Source organism: Maniola jurtina, chromosome 22 (genome assembly GCF_905333055.1).
Source record: "Maniola jurtina chromosome 22, ilManJurt1.1, whole genome shotgun sequence".
NCBI lineage: Eukaryota > Metazoa > Arthropoda > Insecta > Lepidoptera > Nymphalidae > Maniola > Maniola jurtina.
This window is the reverse complement of record NC_060050.1, coordinates 827220-848780: the sequence shown is the minus strand read 5'-3', so window position 1 is coordinate 848780 and position 21561 is coordinate 827220. Positions and strand designations below refer to the sequence as shown.

At 37.9% G+C, this 21561-nt stretch overlaps 1 protein-coding gene across 5 annotated transcripts in view; it reads left to right on the top strand.

Moving 5' to 3' along the window:
* LOC123876942 (LIM domain only protein 7) overlaps window positions 1-21561 on the top strand; it is a 189746-nt gene that overhangs the window by 75178 nt on the left and 93007 nt on the right. For 4 of the 5 annotated variants that reach the window (XM_045923382.1, XM_045923381.1, XM_045923379.1 and 1 more), the window contains exon 3: window positions 18269-18433. In XM_045923382.1, the coding sequence (XP_045779338.1) occupies window positions 18332-18433 (102 nt within the window). In that variant the 5' untranslated portion in view covers window positions 18269-18331. Of the gene's footprint in view, window positions 1-14482; window positions 14717-18268; window positions 18434-21561 lie in introns of those variants that run through there. The other variant, XM_045923380.1, reaches the window with a different exon arrangement.

Here is a 21561-nt window from a genome sequence, read left to right as displayed (position 1 = left end):
ATACACACGTCAAACTTATAACACCCCTCTTTTTGGGTCGGGGGTTAAAAACACAACTGTATTTTAAACGCAGTGGCATTTATGTACATAACAAAAAATCTAAAAATTGCCTGCAGTCATGAAAATGTCGGACGATTTTGATTTGATCTGTTACGTTAATGATGGAATAGCTGAAGAGCTCATGGGAAATGTTGAGGTGGTAATTAATTGTATAAGCTTGTAATTGAGGCTGAATGTTCTTTTTGTCTGAATACTCACGGCATATCTAAAAGAAAGGGTTATGATTTTAGCAGTCTGTGTATGTATGTATGTTTGTATTAATTTGAGTTCCTTTATCCTTCAGGATTCCTTTGATTTTTCGATGGATATAGTCGAAAGATATGAAAATAGCGGCCCTAAAAGAAGAGTGCACTAAGATAGAAGCACCTCTTCAAAAGTTTCCACCAGCTCTCTGGCTAGCAGAAGTTAGAACAGCCATAGAGATTGTTAATTTTTATTGCGTACGCTCGCAGGTCGTTGACCTCGGTGGCCGTATTTGACCATAGACTATGGTTTTGTGTGTTGCGTTAACAGAGCGTGACGCTACAAAGGCCTTCTATTTGTATGTGATCTAACGTGATGCATCGCTAATTTGGATGTATCTTTTCATCATTTCTATGTTAGTTGTATATTTCAGGGTCAATTTAGATTTAAAATTTGGTACACGCGATAGTTAAGACGCGCGGGAAACCAAGTAGGTACCTACGTAACGAGGATCGCGTCTAAAATTGTAAATGCATGCCTCTGTGTGGGTCCTGAAATCACAATATTATAAAGGCGAAAGTTTGTGTATGTGTGTGTGTGTGTGTGTATGTTTGTTACTCCTTCACACTAAAACGACTGGACGGATTTGGCTGAAATTTGGAATAGAGATAGATAATATCCTGGATTAGCACATAGGCTACTTTTTATCCCGGAAAATTAAAGAGTTCCCACGGGATTTCGAAAAACCTAAATGTACGCGGGCGAAGTCGCGGGCATCGGCTAGTGTATGTATATAATCTTAATGTAAGTGAACAGTACGTTTTTTTTGAGAATAAATTTATTTTCTTGAAACGGAACTTTTTGTGGACGAATCTATACTAATCTATACTAATAAATAAAATTGGAGTGTCTGTCTGTAATTTCGAAATAACTACCTCATATTAAGCTCATATGGTTATTTGAACGATACCATAACTGAATCACACGTTTTTAAAATTTTTGTCTGTCTGTCTGTCTGTCTGTCTGTCTGTCTGTCTGTCTGTCTGTCTGTCTGTCTGTTTGAAAAGGCTAATCTTTGGAACGGCTGAACCGATTTTGACGGGATTTTCACAGGCAAGTAGAGGATTGACCAGGGCGTAAAATAGGCTACTTTTTTAACCGACTTTTAAAAAGGGAGTTGTGTTTTTCTACCTATGTACACCGAAATCTCCGAGATTTCTGAACCGATTTGCGTCATTTCTTTTTTAATCGATAGAGGAACTTTGCGACATTGTTTCATAAAAAATTTGGAGTCCAATTCCTCAATCCTGATGCTGCAGGGGATCTGACCAATCCACGCGGGCGAAGCTGCGGGCATCAGCTAGTCCTTCAATAAGTTTCATTTTCAGTAACTGTATATCGATGGTTAAAGACTTGGAAATAAGTGTAAACCAGTGCCAGGTTCAACGTCGGGCCGTCTCAGTCAAAATTCAAAATCTAAATATATCTATATAAAAGGAAAAGACTGCGGGTAAAAATAGGGGTGTGAAATTTGTGTAGTATATTTTTTGTTTGTGGACGAAACAGCATACAAAACTTAGTCAACAATGTCAATTGGGCAATTCCAAAGCAATTTGGTACTTACGTGCAATAAAACATCATCGACAATTGATGAAATAGTGCTCCAAATTCGCTCATACATATTTAACTCTTGCACAGTTTCCGTCAATTTGACGCGTCCTTACTAAACCCGCTGTAAGTATCTACAATAATTCTACACACGGGACTAACTTCTAACTCCAACACGTCATGTTCCAATTTCAATTTAGTCATGCCATAAAGGTTTCCTTATGACATCTATTTTCACGTTTATTAAGCCGAAAGAGGTTGATTTCTTGGTTTGCTATTTGGGGAGTCAGGGTTCGGTGACGGGCACACGCCTATAACTTTTGGGACTTAATAATATGTGCGTTTTAATGATCAATTTAATATCACTTGGTTTAACGGTTAAGGAGAACGTCGTGAGGAAACTTGCACGACGCATCGTTCCACGCACTCGTGTACTGTGTACGGATAAAGCACTAACAGTAATGCAGATGGCGAAGGCAGAGGGCGGCGCGCGGGCTGGTGTGCTCCTCCCGCCCGTAGGTTCCGTAGGTAGGCAACCAACTCCAAAAAAATCTGATGCGACGCGTCAGACATACGTTTAGGTTCTAAGTTGGGTTGGATGTTGGTACCGTGTGTATTGACTATATAAGATATTCAACAAAGGTGTTGTTTTACTACCATTTGTATTCAGGCTGCGATTCTGTATCACACCGCGGGGTGTTCAAGCAGTTCAAAATGGCAAAATGCCCAAACTCTGACATAATCCTTTCGCAATCCAACCCCACATTCTGACACATTCTGATATCATCTCAGTCGTGAAGTGTTTCGTTACGAGTATTTTTCAGGTTGCATAGATCTTCTACACTTTCAAGGCCTTTGCCTTAACAGGGCTCTCTCCGTCACTTACTCCATACAATCGTAGTCCCAATTTCATTTGAATATTAAGCAACCGAAGTCCATGAAAATTTGCAGACATATTCTAGAAACTAATAGTAGTGGCCTGTGGAGTTTCAGATTTTTCTAAAAATATGTAGTTTTAAAATTACAGGGGCTCAAAGATTTGTATGTGAATTTTTAAGACCGCGTAACTTGAAACCGAATATTTTAACGGAAATCTGGAAAACCACAGGCATAGATATTAGTTCCCCGAACGTTTCTACTTTCCATTGAGTATGATTGGTTAGTATTCAAATGAGAGACGAACTACGTTTGTATGGAGCGAGTGGCGGAGAGACCCCTCTTAAATATAAAGTCTAGCATATTCTTAAATGCCAATGAATACTCGTGATATGCATGTGATTTTGAACGTTTTTCGTATTTACATTAGCTGATGCCCGCGACTTTATCCGCGTGCATTTGCATTTTTAAAAATCCCGTGGAAATTACTTTTTATCCCGGAAAATTCTAGAATTTTCTCGCTTGGATTTACGTTTTAAAAAACTCTGGGGTAACTTTTGCCTTCCCGGGATAATTAGGAGCCAATATCCGTCTCTGTGATTTAATATATATACCTACGTATCAAACTTAAAAACTTAACCGATCAGCAGCCAAAAGGTAACTGACAGACAAACACTATTTTGCCTTTATAATTTAGGCGAAGGCATATGCCCCGCTGTGGACGCAAACAGACTGGTCATAATAATTAACAAAGTAAATATTTTCTTAAACACTTTCGTCAACAGCTAATTTCCGTGGTACAATAGAACGTGACTCGACAACCAATGAAAATTAATATAAATCTCAAATGACCGAGATAACCTCAAACCTCACACGATATACACATAAGATGCCTATCGATTGTCTAAAGTTTCACCACACTAGAGTATTGCACAAGGGCACTTTCTAGGCACACTTATGTCTATCATTTTTTTAAACTTTAATTATATAAAATAAAAAAAACTAGTGTGAGTCGAATTTGTCCACAAAGGGTTCCATATCATTTTCTAGGTTTCTATTTGGTACTGCAGATATATCTTGCATTCCAAAAATAAATATAGGCTACTTTTTATCCCGGAAAGTTTTAGAAAAACCTAAAAACTATGCTGACTCGTGTTTTTAGAAAAATTAAACTCTTGGTACTCTTATTAGTAAAAACCACTGACTTGTCTATTTCCTTTTCATTACAAAAAACTCAATATTTCAGCTAGGCCTATACCTACTTTTATGGAGAAAATCACTAACATTATTCAGCCAAACTAAGAACCTCTTATTATAAACTCAGTAAAACGTAAACGATCCACAAAAAGGTCATCAAAGATTTCGTCGTCTAGTTTTGAGATAAGAGGATTATGATACCAAGTTCAAGATGTTACACGTGTTGCATACACAGACAGACATACGTACATACTTGACTTGTCAAGTAGGCAGTTTGGGAATAAAAAATACGATTAGGAGGTATAGCATAGTGAGACGATTTTAGTAACAAGTTTTATTCACACGTGATGTTTATTTTGTAAAGTGCAAAAATGAACTAAAACAATAGAAACTATTCGTATTTTTAGGGATGATAAGTAAATAGATGACAGAAGAAATGTAGAATTGATCAATAGTACTGCACAGTAACCCTAGAAGTCGATTCTAATTAGTATCAATTTGCATAAGCTCGTTGTTGGCATCTATTTCGAGATCTGAACCGCTTCTAAAATTAGAGTGGAAACAATCAGCGGCGGCCGTTGCAATAAACTAACTCTGAACTACTGTTCTCAATACTTGGGCATAGACAATGGACGCTAATGAAGCGAACCGCGAAACTACAGATTTTATACCCCGTTCGTTAAACTGTTCTCTACTTGACATATTTTTGACAGTGAAGTGTAAACGAAATTGCCAAGAATACTGTAATGCTTACTATAATTCAGTTTTCTATAGGTATGCCGTATTCACATTGAATTAATTTATGTAATACTACAGGATGCCCGCGAATTCTTTCGTTTCGTCCAAATTTCATACAAATCGGTTAAGCGGTTGGGTTTTTAGGAATCCCGTGGGAACTCTTGGATTTTCCGGGATAAAAAGTAGTCTATGTCCGTCCCCGGGATATAAGCTAACCCTGTACCAAATTTCGTCAAAATCAGTTAAGCTGTAGGGCCGTGAAAAGGTAGCAGACAGACACACTTTCGCATTTATAATATTAGTATGGATAATATTTACTCAAAGAGGAACGGTGGCCGGTGGCGCCGGAAAGTTACAGAGTGGAAACCACGAACAAGTAAGCAACAACACCAAATAAATTTTAAGTACTACCTAGAATAACAATTATTACTTGCTAAATCCATGCATTTCACATCACCCTTAGCCTAATATTTGACAGATGTCGATTCAGGATCAAAACCGAGAGTTTCCTGACTCTAGTTCAGACCATTGACAGATTTTATCAACCCATCTGTCAAATAGAAACCAGTCAAATGGGCGGAGTATAGTTCCAAATACGCAATATTTATGAGGCCGATATTAGAATTGATTAAGGGAATTGGGTTTATCACTTATGAGCACTAATAAAAAACAATTATAACCAATCGCGTCTCAAACGTTTAATGGATATCAAATTACTGGAATGGAATCATTCCATTCTATTTAGCTAATAGGTAATGACACGCGATTTTTTTACTGTCCTTGTCGTTCTATTATGGTTCATCATCATGATCAACCCATTGCCGACTCACTACTGGGCACAGGTCTCCTCTCAAAATGAGAATGTTATAGGCCACACTCCGCAGCGCGGACTGGGAAGACTTCACATACCTTGGAATATATTATGGAGAAGTCTCAGGCATGCAGATTTCCTCACGATCTTTTCCTTTTCAGTTAAAGCTTAAAACGCATAGTTAGAGAATACTCGTAGGAGGTTTAAAGCATCATAGCTATTATTTTACATAGTGACAATTTTATAGCTGACCCGCCCTGGTTTTGCAAAGGTGACCTTATGTCGTCGTCAGCGTCCTTAGTTTTCACCTATGTCCACGGTTGGACATAGTTCTCTTGCATGGATCGTCCTAAGACATGATCTTGTGCCCATCAGTTCCCATTGCCTCTATCTCTGTACCAAACGTCAAAATTGGATAAATTGATGAACCTCGAAAAGGTAACACAACAACAGATCTTCGCATTTGTAATATTAGTAATTACGAAAATCTTTTGGACCCTCAAATTAATCTCATATTCTACTGACGTTCATATTATGATAGAAGAAATGTTACAGATATCATAATTGAAATCACAACAAGTATACACTCGTACTTCTCAAAAAACCAGACGGACAACTTCGGAATCAAGGGCCCCAAAAATCAATCCATCAAAACAAGACGGGAGTGGTCCTACAAAAACGAAAACCGGCTACGCATACATACCATCGTCCTTAGGAGCAACAGCCGGTATGTGGCCTACAGTAAAAACCAAGGTCGTTTATGTACCGCTTTACAAACTTATTCTTCTCTTTTTGTACCACCTTTCTTCCTAACCACTACTGCAACGTCATAACTCCAACCAACCGTGATTGCATTCGCAACTTTAACGTCTCTAACGTTTGGTTTAAAATCTTTTACATCTAAAAGTTTCTGCTAATGTTTTATATTATCAACTTTACCAGCTTCAGTATTAAGTTCGAAATCCTTTGTGTCATCTTGAGGAATTCCAAAGGTCATCGAGGCCATGTGTTGTGTTCTTTTTTGCGAATGTTTTTTCGGATTGGAAATGATAGGTTGGGTTAGCCCACTCGTTCTGATGCCTGTTCCTCGGATCTGGTTTGAGGTTAGCTCGATTCGAGTTCGATTGCTATCTCCAAATGAATAGCTTGTTTGATCTGTTTTTATTTTTCAATTGATTTTAAGTCAAAATCTTAGGTGTACTTAGCTAATATCTTATGAATTTCCGAACCAGAGAAGTGAAAACTGAATCCAACTTTAAATTTAAATTTTTAAGTTGAATACAATTTTTTATTTATTATTGCCATTATGACAAAATTATTATGTGTATAGTTACAATTCCCAAAAATTTCATTTAATACTGTATAATTTGGTTTTCTATACCGTGGCGGCTAATATTCCTTTATTGCCACCTCTTTCTCGGTACACTGCATTGGATAAATCTTTCTCACATTTTTGGTTGGTCCTGGCTTCTTAACAAGTGGCACGTAGAAGGTGAAATACCAATTTTCCCAAGCCAAAGTAATAAATATTAACTATAAGCCAAAAGTAGCTAACAAGGCGTAGCAAGGGTCAACACAGTGCCAAATAGAGTAACCCTCAAAATTCCACATACACCTTCCAGTCCCTAGGCTGTTCAGACGAACCAACTTAATTGACACCCAACACGTTGGGTTGTTCTCTGAAAACAGCATTTTGCACCTCATTTTTGTGGCGTTTGGAATAGAATTCGTGATACCATGAAAATTATAGGTACCTTATAACCTACCACGCATCCGCATTGCCACATAATTTATTTTATGTGAAGTCGAAAAATTTTATGTAAATATTATATGCAGTAGAGACGTCTATTGAGTAAAACGACGAACATGGAAATTAATGTCAATACTTGTTCACATATTGGACGACGACAACCAAGTTGGAGCGTCTGCTAACATCATTACGTAAAACAGGCCATATATTTTCAGTGCCATAGAAGGCGTTAGCACATGTCGTCTCAACCGAGACTGGCATTTGATACTAGGCATTCCGGTGACGAAATACTACCTGCGGAACTGGATACTCAGTGCACTAACTTGTACATGTAACGTTGAGCGATATTGAAGTGTTATGAGATATAACATCTGTTAGAAATATTCTTTTTTAGGTACAAAATACTTATCCTGACGGCTGACTCGACAGACGGCATGCAGGAAATAAAATGATGACGAATAAAACGGTGTAATAGCATGAAATAAAATTTTACAGGACCTAAAAACTGAATGGAAGCTGTTGAAACTACCGTTATGGTCGAAATTACGAATTTCGAACTCAATTTTAGCATATTTTAGACAATTCAAGTTCGTATTCAGTAATCGAAATAATGAACTTTGTACTGAATTTTAGTATAAAGCGTGGAATAAGGAGAGGAGGAAGAAGAAATAAGTTCCATATTTTTTGACATATTATAAATTCGAATACGTGCCTGTGTCAGTCTGTGTTACTTTTTACGACTCATTTACTAAATCGAACTTGACACAGGTACAGGGATACCTACTGACATAACTAGAATTTTTTTATCCCGGAAAATTATGGTCTTCAAGGAAATTAAAGATCCACGCGGACTTAGTAGCAGGCATCAGTTAGATTCCAATATTTTTGGTAGTTACGGAAAAATAAAAATAAAATACCAAGGAAACCATTATTCAAACAGGCTTTCGCTTTCGCAAATCTCAATACAGTTTTTCTTACCTTATTTCCTGAAGGGACGCCAGTTGAATCGTTAATTAACTCCGAATTTGTTGTCAGAAAAACCTGCCTGAATTTGCACTCCGGCCTTGAATGGTTGTAAGTTATTCGATATGGTATTGCGTTATAGTTTAGGAAGTGGTGGCAGTGATTCTTAAATGATTCTACATCATCAATTATATCAGCTGCTTGATTACGGTAAAATGACAGCTGCAATGCAATCTCACGATCGCAATCACCTCTGATTGGTCGACGGACGCTCACTATTTGCTACAATGCATTTGATACATTGTTAAAAAAAATTGTAGGCAGTGTCACTCGAGATAATGTTAGAATTCTACCGATACACTATACATCCAAATATGTTCAGGTATTTAGAAGTTATCCTGGAATACAGAAACTCATGTATCCACATACATGAACCCTGAAAACTTTACACTCCGTTTTTGGACAGTCGTTTAAAAAAGAATTGGTGTCGTGGCAACGCCGTTTATTAACGCCTAGCTGATGCCCGCGACTTCGTCCGCGTGGATTTAGGTTATTGGAAATTCCAGGGAACTCTTTGATTTTCCGGGATAAGAAGCCTATGTGCTAATCCAGGATATTATCTATCTCCATTCCAAATTTCAGACAAATCCCTCAAGTAGTTTTTACGTGAAGCAGTAACGAACATACATACACACAAACTTTCGCCTTTATACTCGTAATATTAGTGTGATGCCGAAATCAATGATGGATTGTCGCCAGCAGCTCTCAAACTATAATACCAATTAGGAGCCAAAAAATCGAAAGTAAGTCGGAATCCGTATTTTTATAGTAATCTGAATGTCACTTAGTACGGCTTCGTGGTTATCACGTGAAGGGCCGAACTTCGTCTCACGAAAGTGGACAGGGAAAGTGGTTTATCGGGATGGAAAGTCCGCCAGTCGGTTGACAAAATCCTTTACTTATTTTTAGATATCTGATATCAGTGGTTAACTTCACTTCTATACAAATCACTGACCCAAAAAGAGGGGTGTTATAAGTTTGACGTGTGTATCTGTGTATCTGTTTGTGGTATCGTAGCTCCTAAACTAATGAACCGATTTTAATTTAGTTTTTTTTTGTTTGAAAGGTGGCTTTATCGAGAGTGTTGTTAGCTATAATCCAAGAAAATCGGTTCAGCCGTTTGAAAGTTATCAGCTATTTTCTAGTTACTGTAACCTTCACTTGTCGGGGGTGTTATAAATTTTTAATTTACACTTGTTTAGACTGTTACCACGTTGTCTACGTATAGTACACGACAGGTTGAGGTGGCAATCGGGGTATGAGGCGGGGGAACACCTGTTCACCCGCACGTCACCCGCAGCGGGTTAGGTTGTCCGGTTGCCATCTCAACTTGTCGCGCACTATAGACGTATGAACCTTGTTACGAAAGTGTCTTATGTAATTAGGAGTGTTTAGAGTCATTTTCTCCTTTTCTTGAAACATCTCCCGTGTTGTTTTTCCGCATATGTGAAATGTATTTATATGCGTCTGTTATTCTATGTTTATATTGGTGCTAACAATAAAAGCTATGGAATAACAGTGTTTTTTTTTTCAAATGAATCGTACTTAGTATAGAAAATAAAAAGTCCATGATATTAGTAACTTGAAGTTGGTTTAGTCTTTACACCTATCGGCACTCCGAGCAATTTTAAAATTAGCATGTCGATGATACGACCTTGAAGTTTTTACCCATCCCCAACACGCCTAGTATAGTGTCTCAACCGCGAGGCGCAAGCGAGCTGAGTCCCTATGAAAAAGGACCCCGAATGGGTGCGAAACGTCCGACGGGCTTACATCGACTAAAGAAATTTTCGGTTCAAAACTTTTTTCCATAAAACTGTGTCAATTTTAATTTCTTCTTACAAAAATAATTTTATCTTTTTGCTCACACATCTAATTTTGAAATAACGCCACCACAGTGCTATAAGGCATCCACAAACGGTCAAATGAAACGAGAGTAATGTGCGGTAAACACGCCGAATAGGCACTAAGTGTCGTGTCTTACATATGTCGGTGCTATTTTAGCAGCTCACCACCTCATAAAATGTATTTTTACCCTTGATATGGGGTACCAAAGATATGCAGTTCGTGGTCCGCGTCTAACGAAGATCTGTAAGCTCTCTAAGAAGAGTCATTTGGCTAAGTAGCGCAAGACAAGCAGCTTTTAGTTCACGAGAACTATCCTAGAAGTCTAACTAAAAGTATTTCTAGAAAAACTAACACTAGAAGCAGAGTGAACCAGAGTGAGGGAACTCTCGGATCCTCCTGAATAGAAGTCCTAGAAATATTAGTCTATGATGACGTGAAATCATTGAAAAATATGGCTATAATAGGGCTACCTGTGTCAAACGTACTAACATTTGACCACCATTTGACTCCTGCCAGTGACGACAACGCCTCGAAGTTTTGTTAGAAGTTCCCTAACTGTCGTGAATAGTTTGGTGATAGTACTACTCCAGCTATGTACAAGAGAAAAGGAGACCCAGGCGTTGCATCTTTGGTTTCCCAATATCAACGTTCACAACTAGAAAATTGTTTTGTTGGTGCGAACGGGCGCCATGTTTAGCTGTTTAACGGGAATTTTATAATATTATTCGTTTAAGAAATAGCGCGACTTTTACATTTGCTTGTTGACTGCCATTCTTCGCGTCGCCATGTCGAGATGTAAAGCTTGGACCCCTGTTCTAGAAAAATACTCGAAATAAAATTTTCATAACAAGTCGTAATTAATTAAAAGAAAATTAAAAGATACGACTACCCTGCCAAAAAATGAACTATAAAGTAAAAACCCATTTGAAAATGGCGCCATACAACCGCCATTCAGATTTTTCACAAAAGTTACAGCTAGTGTCACTCGGAATGATGTAAGGATTCTAATAATACCCCATTCATCCAAAGTTCAGGCATTTAGAAGTTAGGTGGAATAAAGAAACTCGCAAACATAAATACATGAACCCTATAAACACTACACTCCTTTTTTTGGACAGTCGTCTAAAATCGTAATTTACCAAAATCTTTGCAATACTTACCTTGATAGAATCAAAAATTACAACGACAGAATCAAAAATTACTATTCTATGATTGCGATCAATCGATTTGAAACCCACGCTCGAAGACTGTAGGTATTGCAACATTTTAATTAAATTATTCACGCTTGTAAGTCCATACAAGGTCCATATAAAACGTCCAAATTCTAGGAAGAGTACGGCCTTGAATTTTGTTTTCACCTTACCGCAAAATGTTATTTACAAGTTACGACTCGTCGCATGACTCCGACTCGTCGGATGGTGTATATTGTGTGTGACAACAAAAAGCGAGTGGTAAGAGCTCGGCATGCGCGCGCGTCCCGTTACGCTCGCGTTTTTGCGACAGATACAGCTATGTGTAGGGTTGCCACAACAAAATAAAAATCCAAAATCCCTTGTGTGGGTCCCTAATACATACTAGTATTTGTAAAGCTGTCAGGTGATCTGCATTTACAAAAATTACTACATTTATGAATTTTTCTTCAAGAGAGATTTTATAACTGGCCAAGATATAGATATAGATTTTTTACCAAGACTAGGTTGCAATCGTGTAACAACCCTGACATGTCATTCGTCCTACTTGTACTCCTCCACTAATGCTGGTAGTTTGTAGATAGCTATCAACTGATTACACTAATGCGACAACGCTCAAGAATAGCTACATTTATGAGCTTTATAATATCTTTCTTTCAAGAAAATACTACTAACAGAAAGCGGTAACCAAGACTAGGTTGTAGAAAGGTTGCAAGTGACAACCCTGATTTGTCATCCGTCCCATTTGTACTCGTCCACTAATGCTGGTAGTCTGTAGATAGCTATCAACTGATAGGCTAATGTGACAACGCTGGAGAATTGCTATATTTATGAACTTTATAATATTTTTCCTTCAAGAAAGATATTAGCGCATAACTGAGTAGGTTCCTGCGGTAGAGGAGCGGTGAGAGAAGATGACAGTTGTTACAAGTTGACGAATCACTGAGCTCTCGTGTCATGTCATCATATCCCTCTCCTACGCAGGAATCTACTCAGTCATGCGTTATGTCTGAAGCTTGCAATCGTGTGACAACCCTGATACGTCATTCGCCCCACTTGTACTCGTCCATTAAAGCTGATAGTTTGTAGATAGCTATCAACTGATAGGCTAATGCGACAAGGCTCGAGAATAGCACATTAATAAACCTCATAAAAACATCTTTTCCTCGAGAAAGATACTAGCTTGAATTAAAGATGCCAAATAGCCCAGAAGCAAATGATTTGTTATGAAAAAGAGGAGTGAGATAGCAAAACCTAAACAGATTTTTTATTTTATTTACATGATGCCAGCGAATTCGTCCGCGTGGAAATTAAGGTTTTAAAAATATCTCGTGGAAATTCTTTTTATTTATTTATAAGTAGACTTACCCGTCTCCAAGATGCAAGCTAAAAGAGTTCGTCAAAATTCGGTTCAACGAAGTGACTACGAAAGCTAGTAAACAGACAGACATACACTTTCGCATTTATTCGCTATTCTGCCTATCGATCCCTTTATTTTGTGACTTTTAGCACATCGGTTACTGATACTTAAATGTAATTTGTTATTTTTGTGTCCCATGACAAATAAATTCAGTATTCACGCGTAAATATTCCTCAGTGCGTGTATACCCTAATTCCGTCAAACGCGAGCACTCAATACAATCGACTGCGAATAAGGTCGCGTTTTCTCCCGACTCCTAGAACAATGACCGGAAGTGCTCGCTCATTTTGCACTTTACTGCTATGTTATTAAGGGCTATTTGATTGATAACAGCCGATAGCAGCTATATGAGCTATATCCTGTCGTATTGTAGAGTACAATTTAGAAAGTGTCCCGGATTCGGATAGGGTTTAATAGATTTACGCTTGACTGGGGGTGGTGCGGCCTACTTGCGAAAGCGTAGGTTGCTATATCACAAGATAAAGTTAAACAGAACTAAAGGTACCGACATAGCACAGAAAAGGTGTCGATCCGGCATTCAGAACCCAAAACCTCATCCTCAAAAATTACCCTCCTTATCCAGTGACTTCCAAGTTCAAACCAACGTTTGGAAATCATTCATTCAGGCCCTTAAAAACTCAGGTACATATTTCAAACTGCCTCATGCAATTACTTTCTGGTCTCTACCAAGTTACCAACCTTTGTAACTAACCATATAGCCTTTACTTTTTATTACAGGAATCAAAACCTCACGTATTTGAATCTTCCTTCCAAGTTACCAACATTTCTGATAACTTCTTTTAGTAGTCTTCATTAGTTCATTGATGGCCTTGAAAAGTACACAAACTTTTCGGTCCTAGACCCCATAACTTCGGGCTCTCAGCGAATCGCGGCTTACCAAATCGTCTAGTTTGTTTATTACTACAAAAGGCTTGCAAAATAAAACCAATTCAATTCTGCGCCGATACAATCCACTGTTTTTTTCGTTCCGGTACAATGTCAGAACACTATTCAATAAGTCTAGGCATTCGGCCGGAGACTATAACGGTGTTGCCGGAAGCTGATTTGCAAATACCTACTACTTACTACGACGTAACTTGATGGTCTACTTTTTTATTGATGAAGCTGTTTAAAGCAATCATTAATACATTAGCCAAAGTATCTATACCTTTCTCGTATAGTATCATAACTCATAAATGTTTTTGCTACAAACAAAGATATTTCTTTTATAATTTCAACAATCTGAACTTTAAAAGTATAAATAGGCTTCTTGGCATCCCTTTAACAACGAAGATTCTACTGGAATCGTCGTGTTTTACAAGGGTAAAGCAATTTTGCTAGTCACTTCATGTAAAGTTACGGTTTCACAAAAGGCAATATAGGCTCTCTTTATTTTCGACCTTAAAAAACCAAGCTAACTTGGAGACCTTGCCATGTTAATAAAAAAGGCTTCACAAAAAAGACCAAACAACCAGAATGAAAAAAAGGAATGAAATATCAAACTACGTACGAGTTTGATATAATGTTCAGCAACTGTTCATAAAATGCAGTAAGACTGATGTGTCAATCAATGTAGTCCTAAGTATGCCAGTAAAACCTAAATCTACAGTAGAATCAGAATCATACTTATAAAAATTCACAAACGAAAAAGGACAATACGAAACTTTAATAAAAAGGGCTACAAATTACAACGTAACCGAAACAGAAAAAAAAAAACAATAGGTCTCTATCGATCGATCGAAATGAAAGATCTCGCTGCGCGCGAGTTTGGCCGATCTCCCGCCGACCGCAGTTTGAATCGCGGCGCGGTGCTGAGCGGATGTGTGGACGTGTGGTTATTATTCAATAGCCAAATTGTACCACATTGTTACCGCATTACGTGTTGTTTGCGAACCGAGAGTCGTACTGTAATTAGTGTTGTTTCGTACCGTTTGTGTTGCATAAGTGCTGTGTTTGCTGGTACAACTCAATCTCTTCACAATACACGGATATAAAACCTTCTATTATAAGCAGTTCGTATTTTACTATTTTTGCTTTGTCGCCTTTTGGGTGATTGTATTCGAATTTTGATCCTTATTCATTAGGGTCTGCAATATTTTAAGCCACAGTTCCTTTGGTTATTTCACGCTTTTCATCATCAATTTTTACATGGATTAGATTATTTTAAGCCAAATCACGCTGATTGTATGCCTTTTTTACACGATCTTGATTTAAAACATCAGATTTGAAAATAAAAATGTTTTGGTATATCCTGCATGTTTGTCTGTTTCTCGCTTTAACAATAGATTTTGTATCTGACCTTATTTCCGCTTATTAACAGTAAACTGTATTTAAGTCTTTTGGGTAGTCTCATTGAAGTCTGCTGATGAACTTGAAATTCAATGGAAATGATTTTAAATCGGAAGGTAATGTAGGTACCTACTCGTTTACCTTTAACAGTTTGCTGAGGTCAAATTACAATCGCTTCGTAAATGTAGAGAGACAAAATATGCGTTATAATATAGTAATAAACAAATTCTGAAACTTGTTAGACCCTGGGAGACCCTGGGAGGGCTAGCACGTAAGATCTATATTAGCCCTGAAATAGTCATAGAAGTTTTTATTCAAATACCTAAACTATTCTGATAGGTGCTATTAAATCATCATGAGAATCTCTACCTCTCTGGTTCGGAATACTCTTCTACCGAGAGGAATCAGCAAGAAATCATTACTACATTACTTATAACAGTTGTAATTCCTCTGGTTGACTGTACTTTGATAGAATTCTTGCTGAAACTGTGTATTCTCAGACCACCCTTGCGCAGTGGAAAGCGCTGTGGTCTTATTTTGCCTCTTTAGGGGTTGAATTTTCAAGAATTATTTCTTAGCGAATGTCTACGTCATAATAGCATGCCTGCTGCATGCCTTTCAGCCCGAACCGTCCAGCAGCTTTAGCTGTGCGTTGATACGTAGATCAGTCAGTCAGTGAGAATATCCTTTTATATATACAGATTGTCTGTAAGTATGGATAACCACCAGAACTGATCGATGAAGCTAGATAAACTGTGTTATCATATCGATAAGTTAGTCAATGTTTGCTGCACGACGTTATCACTATCCGAACTACGCATCGCCGTTATCACGTTACCTGCCGAGTACCAACAAGGTGTTGATGAAAACTATTGTATTAAATGGATAGAACACATACCTAATCCGAATAATATAATCGGCTTTACAAAGGTATTTATAATTTTTATGATACTAAAAGCGATCCGAATTCGCGAAAATACGGATATAAAAACTTTGTCCCATTGCTTTCGCACTAATCCGATCCCTAATCCAAAGCCAAGCTATTCAGTGGACATCTTTGCCATACGTCATATTATGTCCGATTTGAATCCGAGGCATTCTCACGGATGACGGACAGAACTTGGATGACGGAAGACGGAGTTAGTGCGCAAGCTACCTTAGTGTTTTTACGTACACTTGAAGGAAATCCCTAGATATTTTGAATAAATAATCAAAAATTACAAACCGGCAAGATTTGAACCTGCGTCTGCCCTGTGTATCGCTACTCGATGGCATTAACAACCGCTCAAATACCGAATGAAAAGATAATATATCGTCGGTGAAGTTCTAACAGTAATAAGGTAAAAAAAGTCTACTTTACAGGAGAGTAATAAAACTTTAGGTACTTATAAAATATTCGTTAATACTTCACTGACGATATTATGTATCCACAAAGCTGATAAACCAACTAGCAAGGGTTGCGTTATTAACCGGTTCCCGGTAGTTCGGTTTAGTCAGACTCTGCTCATTATTCTAAACCCTAAACTGGCTACCAGTTTTTATACGGGCTGATTAATCTGACCTTGACAACCGGCTAAAAACAAATATTACTTAGCTGTGTAGGTTTAGAATAATTAATTAATTCCGCTTAGTTACCAATTACTGTTATTATGAGACGTTAGTGATTTAGTAGTAATAGTAATAAACCGGGAATGATATCATGGACAATGCCATCACCATTGAAGTATTCACTAAGACTACGGGAAATCAAACTCGAATGAACGTAAAACCCATCATCCATTACAAGACAACTATTGGACATTATGCCTCTTTAACATAGGTCTAATAATTTCTGGCTTGGATTATGCGCATCCAATTTGTGCAAGACAATTTTCTGTCTTCCACAAATCTTTCCACTGGCCACCTGATACACACATGACTAGCTCACTCCCTCTTCACCGTGCTAGCCTGGGCAAATAACTTCGTTCCGAACTTTATCCCACAAAGCAATTCCAGGCATAGCTTCTTCCACGCATACTTTATCCTTAAGATTTTTACCTGAGATACCAGGATGATGCGGGATACATTATTATCTCAAAAATGCTCGCAATTCTAAGAATTTGGCATCAATAAACCTATTATTATTAATATTAGGATTGAAGTATTCGAAGTTTATTCAAAGTAGGTACCATTGTACACTTTTTGATCGGCAATTGTTGAATTTGTTAGTGATGTATGAAGTATGTTTGTCCTTCAATCATAAAACTAATCATTCAACACGCCGGAGCAACGGATGTGATTTTTTCAGGATAAAATTCTGGAGAATGAAATAGACAAGTTTTATCACGAAAAATCAAAGAGTTCTCAATGGATTTTTAAACCTTAATCCACGCGGATGAAATTGCGGGCATTATCTTATAATATGGCCAAGAGATTTAGGTTAATTTTTACGTTATCGTTTAGTATATAGTTGCATAGTTTTAAGTAGTTCGTTCAACCGCAAATTACCTTTTAAATGAACCATTATTTAATTATGTACTTCAATATAAACGACGTGTATTATCAAATCGAGCAAGAGCAATAACTTACGCAATAACAAAAAACGTAATGATTACGTGAACGTGTATTTACGCCTTATACAGTGTATCTAGTGCAACGGCTTACGTTGTAGTGCTTATATGGCGTTATTCATAAAAATTGCTTCTTGGTAACCTAGCGTGATTTATTAGTTTTCTTAGAAATCATGTTATGTGCTTAATATCGATTACTGTTAGACGTTTTTAGGGTTCCGTACGATCGAATGAGAAAACGGAAACTTTATAGGTTCATTCGTGTCTGTCTGTCCGTCTGTCACAGCCAATTTGCCCCGAGTCTTTTAGACTAATTCAGTTGGTACCTACGTTAAAAGTATATATCCCGTCTGTCTTCGAGATGCAAACTATGTTTCAAACGTGAAAATCGGCTTAGGAGCCGTGAAAAGCTAGCAGACAGACACACTTTCGCGTTTATAATATTAATTTGGATATGCATACGCTTGATCATGCCTTGACACCTAATCGGAAGTGATGATGGGGCCTAAGATGGTGGTGTGATGTTGTAATTGGCAGGAAAACAGATCGTGGAAGAGTAGTCCAAACCCTAGCCATGCCTTTGAGGAATGCTTTTCGTTTATTATGAAGGTGGAATGAATAGGATGGAATGGTCATGACATAAAGACTGAAACTAGCCTGGGTTCTGGGTGGGACCACCATCCGCCACTAGAGTACCAAAACTAAGCAATTTTTTTTTAATTCCAGGTAATCACGTGAGAATGGACCGCCAGGACGTGCAGTGTAGTGCGTAGTGCAGTGATGTGAGCCATGCCCTCGGACAGCGGAGCCACGTGGTCGCCGCCCGCTCCCAGCGAGCGGCGCCTCAGCAACTCCTCGGATGGCAGCGCGGGCAGCGGCTACTCCAAAGCCGTAAGTTTATACAGTCATCACCTTCATCAGCCTGTGGACGTCCACTGTTGGACATAGGCCTTCCTCATCCATCCACCTCCCTCGGTCCAGCGGGTTGGAGGGCGTCCCACACTACGCTTGCTTATACGCGGTCTCCACTCGAGGACTTTCCCGCTCCTACGGCCATCGCCTCTACGACAGACATGGCTTACCTACTGCCACTTCAGCTTGCTAATAGTTTGGGCTATGTCAGTGACCTTGGTTCTTCTGCGGATCACCTCATTTAGGATTTTATTCCTCACTTTATATACAGTATCCGGCAGAAAATATTGCAAATCGAACTTTAGAAAGAGATAACGGTTTCTAGAGCATTGTCTCTGTCGTTGAGGCCGACAAAACATCACATAGCTATGAGTGACAGTTAGTAATGTGTTATTTTAGAAAACATTCTTTTTTTTCTTCAAACATATCTAACCTTTAAGAGGGCTCTCTCCGTCACTCGTTTCCACTCGTTTCATACAATCGTAGTTCCACTTTCATTTGAATATTAAGCAACCAAAGTCCATGAAATTTTGCAGACATATTCTAGAAACTAATATCTATGTCTGTGGTTTTCCAGATTTCTGTTAAAATATTCGGTTTCAAAGTTACGCGGTCTTAAAAATTTCATACAAATCTTTGAGCCCCTGTAATTTTAAAACTACATATTTTTATAAAAATCTAAAACACCACAGACACAGATATTAGTTTCTAGAATATGTCTGCAAAATTTCATGGACTTTGGTTGCTTAATATTCAAATGAAATTGGAACTACGATTGTATGAAACGAGTGGAAACGAGTGACGGAGAGAGCCCTGTTAAGCGGTCAGTGACGCTACTAGCTACGGCCGAAGCCTTCCATCAGATATTAATTTTAAAAAAATAGTTTTATAGCGTTGCGTTTGAAACATAACTAAAAAACCGCATGAAAGTTGCAGCAGGTTTTGTTTACGACACGACACGACATTTGTGACGTTATGATATCGGCCGTGGAGGTCACGAGCGCTTTCGCAACTGACGATTTGTTTTAAATTGCTTTACTACGTGCTATGTGACATTTAGTGCTTCGTGACTCGATACTATTTACTCATAGTCGTATACCTACACCTACACATTGTCTTAAGGGTCGGAAATCACGTTTATTCGCTCTCTATTTTATCTAGCATAATAGATGCCTATAATGAATTTAAAAAAATCTGTTTTATCAAAAATAGGTAGGTACCTACGTCAACGACTTCTTCAAAATCCGTTTTTTCAAAAATCCCACGGTTTTAGGCCATAAGTAAAACCTAATTTTTGTGGTTAGCCGCTTTTTACAGCGTGCGCAAAAAAAAAATGGTCAAGTCTAAAGTTGTAATAGGATGGTTTGCGCAGGCTAATCAAGGATTCATAAATACACAAACCTGGATGAAATCGGCATATCGCAATGACAGCTACAATGTCACGATCGCAATCACCTCTGATTGGTTGACGCTCGCTCACTATTGTCTACAATGCATTGTTGCAACAACAATAGCATAAATCTAGCCAATAACAACAATTGCGATTGTAATAATGATTGATACAGGTTTTACGGAATAGAGCTCCTGACTATAAAGTAATATGAAAGAATACTAAAAAGTTGCCGAAACATAAATCTTGTAAATAAGATAAATCAAATATCAGATCGATAAGCGCAAATCTGCCGTCGATAAAAACAAGAACGCTTGTGTAAGTATCGGCACAATCTCTCATTTTCTTACAAAAAAGTAAAAAACGTGACATATCCAGTATTTCCGGCTCTGGAGTTATGTAACCTGTTGCATTAACGAGCACGCATATTAATGGAATAATAAATTAATAAAATATTTAAGCATCGTCTAGACCGGCGCGACCAAAGTTACTGCGAAGCGGGAACGTCAGAACGTCTTCTCCTAAAATATTTAATGGCGCCATGCACACCTACGCGACTACAACGCGATTCGACCGCGTCTGCACTATGCAGAGTTGGACGCACGCGTCTAGTGATCAGCAACAATGTATAACTATACAAAAAAAAACAAAATCTTAATTTGCTATAATCCGCTAAATAAAAAACCTTCAAGCCCAAAATGTTGAATTCTTATAATGTTGAATTTGCAAATAAAATTTAGCGGATTATAGCAAATAAAGCTTTTGATTCTTTGTAGATCATATACTTCCGCAAAGTAACGCCTGCTTTTATACAAAAATGTACTAAATAACAAATGAGGTTGCATTGTAGTCACGTAGGTGTGCACGTATAGATACGCGTTATGGACGCTCCCGCATCCCGCGTCCATGATGCGCATTGCGCAGGTGTGGCCGTAGCTTTAACTATCGGATGAGACTTAATTAATTCGGTAGGTAATAATCTATTAATATTTAATACAAGAATAAAATTATAGTGCGGCCATCTTTGTTACACAATGTCTCGTACAATTTAATGACGATATTAAAGGTTTAATTAAAAACAATGACCAATATTTTAATTACTATTTTACCCGCATTTAGCGTATACTATAAGTAGTTATGAAATAGGTCCGTACTAGAGATAGCTTGTTTACTTTAGTCATAAAAATAATTCAAAAACTCTTCATCAAAAAAAAATTTGAAACTATTCGTCTAAAAAAAAAAAAATATCCTAATAAGTCTGAATGTCAAAGTTTGCATGTTTGAATGTCTGTTACTTCCTCACGCCACAACTACTGAACCTATTCGGACGGCTTGCAGGGACTTAAGCTTTTATCCCAAAAAAGAGTTTCCGCAGGATTTTTCTAGTAGTAGTACTCATGATGCAGGGTAACTGGAAATGCGATACATTGCTTGCAAAGGGTGAGAGTAGAACTCATTTACAGCTTATTTTGCCATATGAAATCACCATATCCGAAATTTTGTTATTTCTGAGTTATTCACGATTTAAGAATTTCAATTCAGAACACCGGAAGGGCGTTCCCACACCTTAGTGCGTATCTTTTTGGAGAAACCCGTAACTTCTTGGCCGGACTTGTACAAAAATTATACTAAACAGCAAATGAAGTCACCATAATCATGTAGTAACGTTATCACACCGAATTAATTATTAAGTAATTTGAATAGCTAATAAGCTTGT